The 12,833-nt window shown below is 39.8% G+C and overlaps 1 protein-coding gene across 4 annotated transcripts in view; it reads left to right on the top strand.

Moving 5' to 3' along the window:
• The window catches only part of DOK7 (docking protein 7), a 58,893-nt gene that overhangs the window by 21,156 nt on the left and 24,904 nt on the right, over positions 1–12,833 (top strand). For all 4 annotated transcript variants that reach the window (XM_082282514.1, XM_082282513.1, XM_082282515.1 and 1 more), the window contains exon 7: positions 1,107–1,981. In XM_082282514.1, the coding sequence (XP_082138640.1) occupies positions 1,107–1,981 (875 nt within the window). The remainder of the gene's footprint in view (positions 1–1,106; positions 1,982–12,833) is intronic.

The following is a 12,833-nucleotide window of genomic DNA, read 5'->3' as shown; positions in this document are numbered from 1 at the left end:
CTATCTGTATGTACCTTTTCTGGAGCTGTTAATGTATCAAAGTAGAATTAGTGTCTAGCACTGGATCTGTAAAAGGGGCTATGCCCTGAACTGCCATTTGAACTGTTTAATAGCCGAAGTTGGATCATCAAAACATCTGCTTTGCTCTTGACTCTGAAGCCTACATGCCCAATAATGTCTCTGTGAAGAGCCTCAGGAGCTTAATTATGTGCTTATATACATGTCCATGGCTGCTTTGGCCTAGACACTGCTGGGTAATGTGGTTTGTGACTGAATTCCAGTGAGACTTCCTGAGGTTTTTCTTTATCAGCATGTAACTACTAGACTTGACTGAATTGACAGAAAACAAATGAGACTTGATAGATAAGCATGCCTGTTTTATTTTTATTCCCTCCCTCTGGTCAGAAGTCATGGCCCAACTTCATATAGAGTTTCTGCCTTTGTTTTCACATTGGTTTTATTAAGAAAAAATAAAATAATTGTGGACTCTGTGTGTGCTATAAGAAGGTGTTTTTGTATTTGTTTGGTTTTGTATTTTTTTGTTTGTGTGATGTTTGTGTTTTGTCCTTGTACCCTTTCATGCAATGTTCAAATTTTTTCTTCCATATTCTGTATTTGATGGCAGTAATTACATGTTAAAATGCCTTTCTTGCAAGTAGCATTGAGGAAAAAAAATCTTGTAATATATGCATAAATGGATCACAGGAAATCTTAGATATAGATATGAAAAAGTTTTTATAACAGTATTATTTTCATCTTTATCCATACAATGATGTATGGCTGTATTTTGGTATATTAGCCCAATTAACAGTATGACAGTAAATTATGTTTGAAAAAGGGAGAACTTGGTGCATAAACTTAAAAAATTTAGCCTTGAATTCATTATGTTCCACAATGTGGTAGGGTTATGTCAAGGTAACATACCATTGCATTTTATTTTTCCCATGAGGCTGTGAGTTATTGCAGGAATTCTGGCTTTCTGACGAGAGTTCCACTTACAAAAAGCAGATGGAATCTCAGGGCCCTTTCTGTTTGTACATACTTGCCATGCTTCAGTCTGTTGATTGTGTTTGAAACATAGGTTGATGGGTTTTCATCTTTTCTAGGAGATGATAGGAGTCTTTCAAGCTCGTCTTCGGATACCAGCCACTCAGATGTCAGTGTTGGGAGCAGGTTGACAGTGTGGCCTGAGCAATCTTCAGCCAGCACCTCTCAGGAGAGCCATGGACTGGCAGCTGCAAAGGGTATTCACCTGGGAGAAGAAAAGACCCTTCCAGAAGGGGCACGTGGCACCACTAAACCCCCTCCAAAGCCCCTCCGGTCCAGACAGCTGCAGGAAATAGGCCGTCAGAGTTCTTCTGACAGTGGAATAGCTACTGGTAGTCACTCTTCTTACTCTGGGAGCTTCTCTTCCTATGCTGGGAGCTTGGACATTTGCCATGGTGATGAGTTTGGATCATTGCTAAGCTTGCCATTGAACTTTCCTTCAGATCAGAGTCTATGTACTTGTCCTCACAGTGAGTCCCAGAGAGGTGTGGGATCAGAGTATCAGGTTCCCAGCTCTCTCAGACACGTTTATGATACACCCAGGAGTGTGTTACAGGCAGCTTCTAAAGATGTGCAACTGAAGAGTGCAGATTCCACGCTACCCAAGGACCAGGCCCTGCCAGCTCAAGGTGCCAGTGACCCAAAACTTCTACTACCACACTTGGGAGCACGGAGGGGACCTGAGCACAGCCAGCACAGAGGGAGGCCTTCATCCTTACTCACAGAAAGCAGCAAGGACTCAAGTGATGAGACATATGTGGATTTTGTTTCAAGGTGGTCAGACACAAAACCACAAGGACAGGTGTCAGACTCCAAAAGTAGTGAGCTGTCACCACCTGGTGGGGCCTCAGCTGACCCCTGTGACACATGTAGACCCCACCTTGGGATGACAAGAGCTCTTTTTTCATCTTGTCCAATCTGTGGTGGACTAAAGGTAAATACCTAACACTGAGCAGATGCTAATGAACCTTAGTTAATATAGCATGATTAATTTAAAGTTACCTAAGTTGTAGGTCATAAGTAATATTGTTTCCTTTATACTTTGAACAGGTAATAACTTTTTGGGTTGTTTATGCTCAAATGGAGAGGCTTAGCACATGGTTTCCTCAAAATCTGTGCCTAGTCAAGGAAACACTGAACAATATAGACCACAATCATTACTTTTATATTGGACAATTTTGTCTTTGGGTACATGTAAGTGAAAGAGAGGTTTTGCAGGCACTGGATTTGTCATATAATGGCAAGCAAGCATGGAAGACACTGACCTGTCTTGCTGCTGGTATTTACAAAGAAAGAAGGGAGGTCAAACAGTATGTACTACTCTTAAGGTGATCAGAGTGCATATTTCTATTGTATTAATTTTTTTTTTTCTTTGTCATTGGAGTTTGAACATGCCTTGCACAAGAAGCCAGCTTAGACCAGTTTGTCACTGGGGAAATACAAGATAGTCAAGTCAGCATGGCAATCCAGTAATGTGACTGGCCAATGACAGGTACTTTAGAGCAGGTACACAAAAACTCGTTGGCAGTCTACAAGCAGGACAGTTTATTTGCAGGGAAATTAATTTTTGATCAACAGTCACATAAAGACTTAATACCTAAACTGTGGAGGTTCACTTGCCTTTCCAAACACATTTGCCAGTATCTGTTAACTGAGACTTTGATGTTCTTATAAATTCTTTTTGGACCTGCTACATTCTTATCTTTTTATGGCAGTAAGCTTTATACATTAATTATACATTGCATGAAAATGTATCTGTTTTTATCCATGCTGGAGAAGATTTTTTTTTTTTTTGTGAATGTGTTTGCTAAACTAGAAGAAGGTAAAGCTGCTTGTATTAGTGAGCTGTTGAAAGGCTGGGAAGGTTAGAGGGAGTGCTTAATTTAGGGAATGTGTGAAGCAAGGATTCAGCAAGAGAGACTTCTGCAAGAGGAATTAAACACTGCCATTGAAATGTGTGCACTTAATTAAATGTGAGATTACATAAACCACTGCTATGAAGAGGGTTTGAATGCCTAGTAGGTGATGTAAGAAAAATTAAAAGGTTATAAGTTTGAGGGATTGTTTTCTTCTCATGAGGTGTTTCATGCATTTGCATCGAGTGCCTTCGCATGTTTGCAAACTGGAAAGCTCTGTCTGCTTGGGCCCCTTGCCCAGCCCCGTCCCAGCACCTTGGACGTTACCTTGTCAGCTACCTGCAACACTTGGCAGGTAAGGAGGCACTTGTGGGACAGGCTTCCGAAGGTTGTGTCTATACTGGTCAGTAGGATTGGTGATCTTCCAAGACCATCCTTGCCAGCCACCTGCACCACAGGCCCTCACTAGCCCTCTAGTCCAGTTCTGAAAGTGTGGCTGGAGGCAGTGCAGGCAGTGGCGTGCACAGCGGTGTATCTGCTGTTGGCTTCCTGTGGCTGCTGCCTGTAGTTAGGGAGAATTTGGGAAAAATGACCAAGACTGATTTCTGGAAGAGCTCTGCTTTGGGATTAGAAAGCTCAAAGGTGTCTTTGTCATAGGCAGAGAGGAAAGAAATAGCTCAGGTACAATTAGCTCACATGGTCTAAATGTTTCTGGGTGATCCGAATTGTTGGTTTAGATGTGAATTTATCAGATTTTACCCTGGGTATCTGTGGAAGATGGGAAGCTGAAAGTAAGTGTTCCACTGGATATCTTCAAAACCATTAAAAGCTAAATTATGTCATTAACTACTGCCTGTTGACCCCAATGACATAAATAGCCACATCTTTTATTGCAAAGTGCTGTCAGGTTTCATGGTGTTTCTAGCTGCCCTAGTAAGATAAGCTGGAAAGAATTTCAGATCTTGTCTATACCTAAACAAATTTAGTGATAAACACTGGTGCAACCTTCTTACTAACTTTTGTTTTTGCATGAGATATGCACATCTGCTTTTTTTTTTTAAAAAAATCCCATTTATAAGCAGTTGCAAAAGAAGTCTCATTAAATAGAATGATTCATGGGTTTGTTTTTACTTTTGAAAGAAAAATTAACCCTTTGATGCACTCTCTTGAACTGTCAAGATGAGTTATTTTAGCAGTATTTAATGGATGCTGTCTTTGGCTTTTCTCCTGAGGAGTGCAGTGAAAGCACAAATCCATAGGCTGTAACTAAAAAATAATTATTACTCCTTGTACTTTGAGTAGGATATATTTAAGTTAGGGCCAGGAGGAGCTGATTTATGGATTGATGAAAACACCAGGTTTTCATGTTTATTCAAATTCATGTTCAAAAGGCTTTAATGTGCTGGTGTTTGGGGTTCCTTTGCAATTTTGAGTTAAGCTGTTGATTAAATTGTGTTAATGGCTTTTAAATGCCTACTATTTAAAGTGACCTCGGTAGAGGAAAGGCTGCAGCAGTAATTAAGGCTGTGAGCATTTGTTTGTTTTCTGCCCTGTATGTAAACTTTGGCAAATGGAGGTTAGGTTTGGGCATGTTGTGTGTGCATGTTGGAGCTCAGCATGTGAAGAGTTGGAGAGAGTTGTGGGATGAAGACATGTGGAGGGCATGGTGGGGGTCCTGACTGGGACTGACTTGTTAAGAACCACCTACTCTACTAATGACAAGGACGATGATGAAAACAGGGAGAACAGACCCTGCGGAAGTGCCAAGGCTCGAACAGAAAATAGGGCAAGGAAGCCTTTCTGTCACTCTGCATGAAGAATAGAACCAGCATGAAAAGACTTACTAAATATTGTTTCTATTATTTGTATACTGTATTTCATATTAGACATTGGGGACTAAGAAACAAGCATGCAGGGTGATTTGCTTTCTGTTGTACGTAATTGTGCTGCGCTCAAGATGTCCTTACAAACTTCCCAAGATGTGCCTTTGCTATGTAATTTGACCTAGGTGATTTCAGTGCTGTAGATGATTGCAGAGATGAATTCATTGTCTATTGTAAGTATAATTTAAGCTCAGAGTTGATTGTTACAATTTCTGAGTAAGCTGTAGAGATTTATTATTAGACTTTACTTATTACATTTTTAACTACTTAACTAATACTAATTTGATGAATAGAATTTCATTGTATGCTTGTTGCTCTGTAACTTCCTTTGATGCTATAGTTTGACAAATGTCAACTTTTTTTATAGGGTGTTCCTTTTTTTTTACACCATCATTGTTTGTAAATTTTCGTAGAAGTCTGAAAAATAAAATTATTTTCCAACTGGTTTTGTCCTTTTCCATCTGACAAGTACTGGGTTTAGTTTTGTCTTGCTTTTTGTCCCCTGACCACCTTCTTCTTGCAAGATGAATTAATATGGAATGTGTATGGCTGTCTCTTCATGCCACTTAGTGTTATACTCAAATCATTGTTGACAGCTCCAAATGTGCCTATTAGTAGGAATTACATTTATGTATGTCTAGGTCATGCTAAACTCATATTTATGTCAGTAGGAGTTCTTATTTATGTAGAAATGTAGTCATGAGTACTGCTTTGGTAGTTAACTTGCCATGATAGAGGGGAAAAGAAGTTGTCAGTTTGTGTGTGGCTCTTGTCATCAATCTCTATTGGTATTCAGCCACCTACTTAAGTAGATGTTTTTAAAATAACCAAAGCCTCCTTGGGGACAATATGGTTCCAAATTAGGAGCTAGTCTACCCAAACCCTCCATGAGGTAGTTGTATAGCTCCTGCTACCACGGTGCAGGAGCACGCTATGCCTCCAACTTTGAATCTCCCAGCATATTTGTAGGAAGTGGAAATACAGAAATGTTGTGGTTATGATGGATAAAAGAGTTCAGGGGTCTTGTCAGGCAGCGGGATCCACTGCACTGAGGGGCTGAGGACCCTTCCATACACAATATAGGGAGAACTGGCACCTGCCTTGAAGGGCATGTGGATCTCAGTTTAAGTGGGGAGTTGGTTTGGCTAGGTGATAGGATATTTAATTCTTTTATTCTGTCCTGTTGAAACTGCTTCCTTTTTGCATTCCAACTCCACAGGAAGGCATGTGCATGCCTGTACTGTGATCCTTGAGCAGGCCCTTTACTACTATATTTAATCATGCAGCACCACATCCCCCTTTCAGGGCTGGTTAATCACCTGCATCCTTGGGTGAGTGCAGAATCTTTGTGTTCTAGAGAACCTGTGAGTATCTGTGTGTCCCTTGTGCGTTGCAGACCAGGGAGAGACTAAGTCTGGGGAAAAGCACAGCTGATGTGTCTTCAGACAGAGAAGGGGCTTGAACTCTAAAGAACATCCTGCATTGAGGTCTCTTTTGCTGTCTTACCTGGACTAATTTTACCAGGATCATGAGCAGCCTGTAGCTGGGTTTGGAATGTAGCCTTGGTTTTCTAAATCCCATACAAACCCCTTAACCCTGGAGTTAGCTGGTGTGTCTCGTCTCATTGTAGATGCTGCTTTTGAAAGTGGTGAAAGAGAAGGCCTGTAAGGTGTTAACTTGTGTGATGAAATTCAAGAAATGGCAGCTGCATGACTACATGGCCATATCTGTGTAACTGAGAATGTTTTAATTTTTTTTGGCTTTTAATCAAGTACTTTTCTAATGTAGTACTAAAACAGATACTAAAGAAATCACAATGTACTGTTATCTACAACCTTAATTTAGCTTATTTTTTTTCTGTTGGGAGTCATTACCTCTTTCCCCAGGAGACTGAAAACCTTATGTGTTTATCTTGTACTGTGTTTATTTCCATGTGTTCTCTGAGAGTGTAGGAACATGATTATTTGTATTTGCACATCTTTTACATCTCTTTTCAAAGATTTTTTTTACAGTATTGATATGTGGTGCTGTAATATTTTATGCTTCCTCCCACCTTTAAAAAAGCTACAAGCTGTCTAAATTCTCAGCTGAGAAGGATGCGTTCGTCATCTTCTTACAGCATTGTAGCTGCTTGTATTTCTGCTCTAATCTCAGAGCTCTGGGCAGCTGGGCACTGTTAGAACTAACAGGAACAGTTTGCACCTCAGAGGAACCTGGAAGTCAGTTATTATTGTTGACCTGAATGAAGTGTTTGTGAGGTTCCTGTATCTGGGTCTTGCTGACTTTTTGCATGAATTAGAAAACTTGCTTTTGTGCTCTTTTCTTTCAAGATTTAATTCCAGTTGTTTTTCTGAGTCCTGACTGTGATACATGAACCAGTAGTGATGTGTATCTTCCATCACATGTGTCACCACTAAATGAGGTGTCTGCACTGGACAATGGTTTGGCCATCTGGCATTTTACTTACATTGCTGTTGTTGTAAAAGGCTCTGAAGGCTCTGAAATTTTTGTGATAAAGTAGTGTTATTCTTCAGACTTTTCAGAGATTCAAATGCATCTTAAAGCCCACCAATTTTCCCACATCATCTTTCTGAAATAGAAGAAACCCATGATTGTTGTTGCTCTTTACAGTGAAATGCAAGTCATTTCTGGAGCTGGTTATGCTGACAAAAGCACCCAGTGCTGTGCAGATCAAATATGTTCTCCAGTTGAAGCTGACAGAGAAAAGTGGCATAAAACAGGTGGACGTAGTATCAGGCTTTAGAGCTAGATTTGTTTTGTTTTCCTCTTTGTAGTTTTGGCCAGGAGCCCAAGTCTAGTGTAGAGATGATCTCCATCCTCTTGATCTCATCTCCCATCCAGGTCTTCTTATGCACTGTGTAGAGATACTGCTTATCATCAGCTTGCAGGGAAGGAAGACTTTTTTCTCTTCCCAGTTCACCAGTTAATTTGTACAGTATTATAATGCTTCTTGGCAACAGGCTGCACTCCCAAGTGATCAAGAAGAGACCCAGCTTCCTTTTCCATTGCTGTTGCTGGTAAGGGCTCATATAAGTGACCTGGGTCTTCCGAAGGTTTGCATGGAAGAGGTCACTTAATGGGTAAGAATCTGGATTTCAGAGGTCACAGTAACACAAGAGACATGCCAACCCCACCAGAGCAATGCAGATCTGACTTGCTTTCGGCCCTGTAGGAGGCTACCTTATCTTTTATCTAAAAAACTTTATTCAAGGTACTCTCCATCTAGCATGAAAGAATCCTCATGACTTTTGTGCAAAAAATAAAGGTTTTAATCTAAATTCAGAATAATAAGAGTTGGCACTTATTGGGATCTGGCACTAAGGCGAACAGACAGCCTGTGGTCTGTAGTGGGAAAAGAAGTGCCTGCCACAGAAGCACTGGTAAGTGAAATTATAACAATGTCAAGAGAAGAGAGCATCTTTCCTTACATGAGGGAATGCACACAATGTAACTCAGCAGAATTCATTCTTCTGTACCAAACACAAATGTTGCTGGATTGCTTTTCTGTCAGAGAGCCATGGAGATAGTGATAAACCATGGTATTGACCTTCTATCCCCATCACAATGAACAAATGGGAAAATTGGCTTCCTCCCCTAAATACAATCAAGCTGGCTAATAGCTGTTGTTATTACTAATACTGATGGCTACTTCTTCCTCTCTTGGGAGCAGTAGCTTTTCTGAAGAGAGAGAAAGACATGTTTTGAAGGAGCAGTCATCTGATAATAAAAGCTGGAAAAAATTATTCCCTTTGGAATGTAGGGTTTGTGGGGCTTCTGGTTTTGATCCAGCTGTAAAGGAGACTCTTCAGATTGCTTGGAATGTGGCCAAAATGAGAAAATAGAAGGCTTTTTTTGTCTTTCTCCCCTCCCCCCCTTAAATAGAAATCCATTTCTTTCTGGAAAAGTTCAACAGAATCCTACAAAGTGTTAGCAGACACCTTCTATCTTCATTTTCTAAAAGGGAGAAAGGAAAATTCACCTGCAGAGGAAGAAAATACAAAAAGATGCAAGGAAAGCATAGATTACATGGAGCTCAGCTCAGGAGAAGCTAATAACTCCAGTAGAAGCCCTGGATTAAGATTCACAAGTTTGATTCCCATATGGTTTATCTCCTTCTGGAAGATCATAAGCAAAGTTACTTTCAAAAAACTTCAACTCCTCGACTTGCATTTCTGAAAAATGTTTGTAATGTCTGCCAACATTCTATTTTTAAGATTGTGCATTAAAAAGACTATGCAGGAAATATTTTGTTTTGATTAACAGTCAGTGACATCAAAGTAATTGCATGGCTCAGAAGGAATTGGTGAGTGTCAGTAGGATAGCAATCATTTGGATGGGATGTCTGGAGGGCTGACAGCAGCTCACTGTGAGTAGATGAGAGGACTGAAAATTGATGCTCAGTAGGGGTGTGACCTTTCCAACCAACCTTTTTTGACAGAGCCACTTAAAACTGGAAGTATGCAAATTAGAAGGGTGAAATGCGTTCCAGAAAAATTATACAAATTGTGCTTAAACTCATTCATAATTTAGGACAAGACATAGGAGTGGAATTAGTTTTGGTAATTCAAGATTACCAATATACTTATTACTTAAAGATATCCGTGGAAATACTTTCAGTCTGGCTGATAATATTTCAGCAGAATTACAATGACTTGTAATTACTTGTAATCAGATTACGTCTGAAGGTATGAGTTGTGTTATGGCGTAGGCAAGTCCTTACTCTTTGTTATATCCGACCCTATTCCAAGTTTCATTGCTTTAGTCATAAAGAGCAAATAATTTTTCCAGCTATTACGTTTGTGAAATTTAATAATATGGTAACATCTTCATATGGATAATTCAATTTTGGCATTTGTTAGCATGAAAATATGTGGCAACAAATCTATTGAATAGAAAATGGGTTATTACCTGTTCCATTGAACCTGCTCTGTGGTTTCATTATACTGAAACCAATTTGAGGAATGAATCACAGAAATATATTTATATGTTCAGAACTGAATGAATGTTTCCCATAGGCAAAGAAGGTAGTAAATGTGCATAAGCCATTCTGATGCAAAAATGCCCACCAATTTTCAGGATGGACTGTTATAAAAGTTCCTTGGGATTTTATAGATTGCTTTATTATGCAGAGTTCTGAATGCTTCTGCTGAAGTGCAAGGGAAATTGTCTAGAGGAGAAAGGAGAGGGAATTCTTTATAAGTCCATAAGGAAGATAAGACTGTCAAATTTACCTCTCATGCAATTGTACAGTTCTGACCAAAATGTCCCACTGAGTTCAGCAGAAGCCTTGTGCAGACTTCAGTTCCTTTCCTCTGACACTTCTAGAAGCAAGGCCACTTAAATCAGTGTAGCTAAAGTGTTCACTTCATTAGAGATTTAGGTTGCACGTGAGTTAAAATAAATAAGATGGATTTTTGATATCTAAACCAGGCAGATTTCAAACCCTGTCCCATAGCAGAACAGTGGAATTGACTGCTCTGGACATCAGTAACACAGAAAGAATCTGTGCTAGACTCTGGTGTTCTTGCTCTGCCTGGCTTAGTGTTGAATGCATTTGACAAACCTGCCCACTGTGCTATAAAGCTGGTTGTCTATAGCAGACACACTCCTGGCAGGAGTTTGTGATGGCAAAGTGGTGTTTTGGGCACTGTCTCACTTTTTATAAAGAGAGGTAAGAAGCTTGAGATTTGGACTGATGCAGGAATTTTGTGCAAGGGTTTTATTGTGGCTCTGACCAGCTTAACTCACTTTGTGGTATCTGTATTTGCTTCCCAAGGCTGTTGTCAGGACTGATGGGATTGTGTTTCTACAGGACTTTGGATGTTGAAAATTCTATCCAAGTGCTAAAGATTATATTAAATGCAATGTTGTCCACATGGCAGTGAGAGAGACAGAAAGTTTGCCTTTTAAGAAACTGTGAACAGAAAGAAAGTCATTAGTGAGAGTTGCTAAAGGAGAAAATTAACCTGCCATGATGAAGCACCTGCTCCACAATTTTTGTTTTAGAATGGTGGCAAGTCTATAATTAATTTTTATAACTTCAACAAATAGTTGAAAGCCACTTTCTTTTTAATGGAAGGCCACAAAGCAGTGGCACTGAATAAGTTATTTCAAGAGAATTTTTTATGTGTGTGAAATTGAGCTTGAAGAATGGTGTCTTTCAAGAACTGCAGTTATTGGACAGAAGTTATGAATGCATGAGCCTTTACACTCAGTTGATTCAGAAAGTCTGTGACTGAGGACATGGCAGTTGAAGATCAGTTCTTTCTAAGAATGGGATTAGCCTGAGGGCTGAGCAATTTTTTAGCATTTAGAAAGGAGCAAGATATCAAGAACATGCTTGAGGATATGCCTGAACTTCCAGCCAAGTTGTAACAACAGAGGGAGGAAAAACCCCATAACGGTACTATGTTTTCATAATGTATTCTTTTCTAAAATCCTCATGAAGAGGCATATTGCATAAAATCTAATTTTGCAAATTTTTTTGGATGCAATTTTTCTATTAGATCAAAAGCCATTTTGCCCAAACGGGGATTAGGTAAAACTCAGCTCTTCCCCAGTAAGAGATGTGAGAGCAGATGACTCTCACAGGGAACTTCTGAGCAGTGTTTTAGGTAGGCAATTGACCCAATTGAGTTCCCTTGGTTCTGGCTAAACTTAGCTTTGAAATTTAGGAACTCTCAGTAAGAACCAAGGTGACACAGTGAAGTGGCAAAGTTACTGCACCTGACCAACTGAGTAAATCCTTTTCAAAGTGTGAAAAAAGCTCTTTTTACCAGTTGCACACAAACTCTTCTGTTTCATTCCTAAATGACACTGCAGAGGGAAGGACTTCAGGGATGCCTTCTGGCCATCCCTGCTAACGTAACAACATTTTCTGCCTTGAAAATCTATCTTACTTTAGCCAGTAATTCAACTCGTGGGTGTAGGACAGAAGTGTAGGGAAAAATGTTATGTCAAGCTACTGTTGTTTTTCCATCCCCTGTGGTTCAGCTCCAGGGACATTTGATGCATCAATATAACAATACAAAATTTGTGTGTGTGTCTTGAAGTTAGACTGAGCTTCCTCAGGTGGGATGAGGATGTTAAGGTCAAAATAAGTGTGATTCCTATGATAAATGAAAGCCAGGATGGAGTGAGTGAATACCAGTCTTATATAGGACTTCTAGGCTGCAGCAAAATGCCTTTACTGCATGCCAGCTCTGCTTGTATGTATTCCTTGGAGTTATCTTTTGTGTCTTTCCATGGTTTTTTTCTGAAAACCGGGTAAATGAAAGAAAGCAGACCTTGGGACTTTCTCTGCAGCAGTTCAATACCACACAAGTCCAAAGTGTAGATGGAAAAGGGGCTTTAAAGTTGACTTTGTCCTCCTAAGTCTTGTCACATGAGGATATCGGGCTATTCGCAGGATAAAGTGCAGCAGCCAGCTGTCAGTCAACTAAAATGACTGTTTCAACAGCTGGGAATCAGGGGGACATGAACTCTGGCTGTGTTCCCTCTCCCCTAGCCACATCCTCTGCAGTAGTCTGGATTCTGTGGAATCCTCTGCTAATTCAATGCTGATTGGAAGCAATTTTGAATGTACTAGAAATTTGAGCCTGGAAAATATTAAGGAAATATAAACCTTTTCCAGATCTGGTTTAATAGAAGGACAGAGGAGTGCTAAGTGGGCTATATCAGGACTAGTAACTGTATACTTGAATCCCCTGTAGCACAAAGAAGACATTTCCAGATGAAGTTTGCCGATTCATCTCATTCCTTGAGACACAAAGTCAAGCAGAACACACACGCTATAGAGATAACTACTATAGGAGGCTTTGGAAAAAAACCTACAGATATAATTGTGCCTAATAATTTATAGCACTTGCTCTCTGATACAGAAGCAGCCTGGGAGCAGCCCCCATGCATAGTTAAGTAGCTGTATCCTTTGAAGCTGTGCAGCTTAATTATAGTTTCATTACTTTTGACAAACCATAATTTCAGTGATGGGCCAGGGATAAAGAAAAACACTTGTCTTAATTTTACT

This window comes from Coloeus monedula, assembly GCF_965178545.1.
Source record: "Coloeus monedula genome assembly, chromosome: 5".
NCBI lineage: Eukaryota > Metazoa > Chordata > Aves > Passeriformes > Corvidae > Coloeus > Coloeus monedula.
This window is presented reverse-complemented; position numbering and strand designations above follow the sequence as displayed.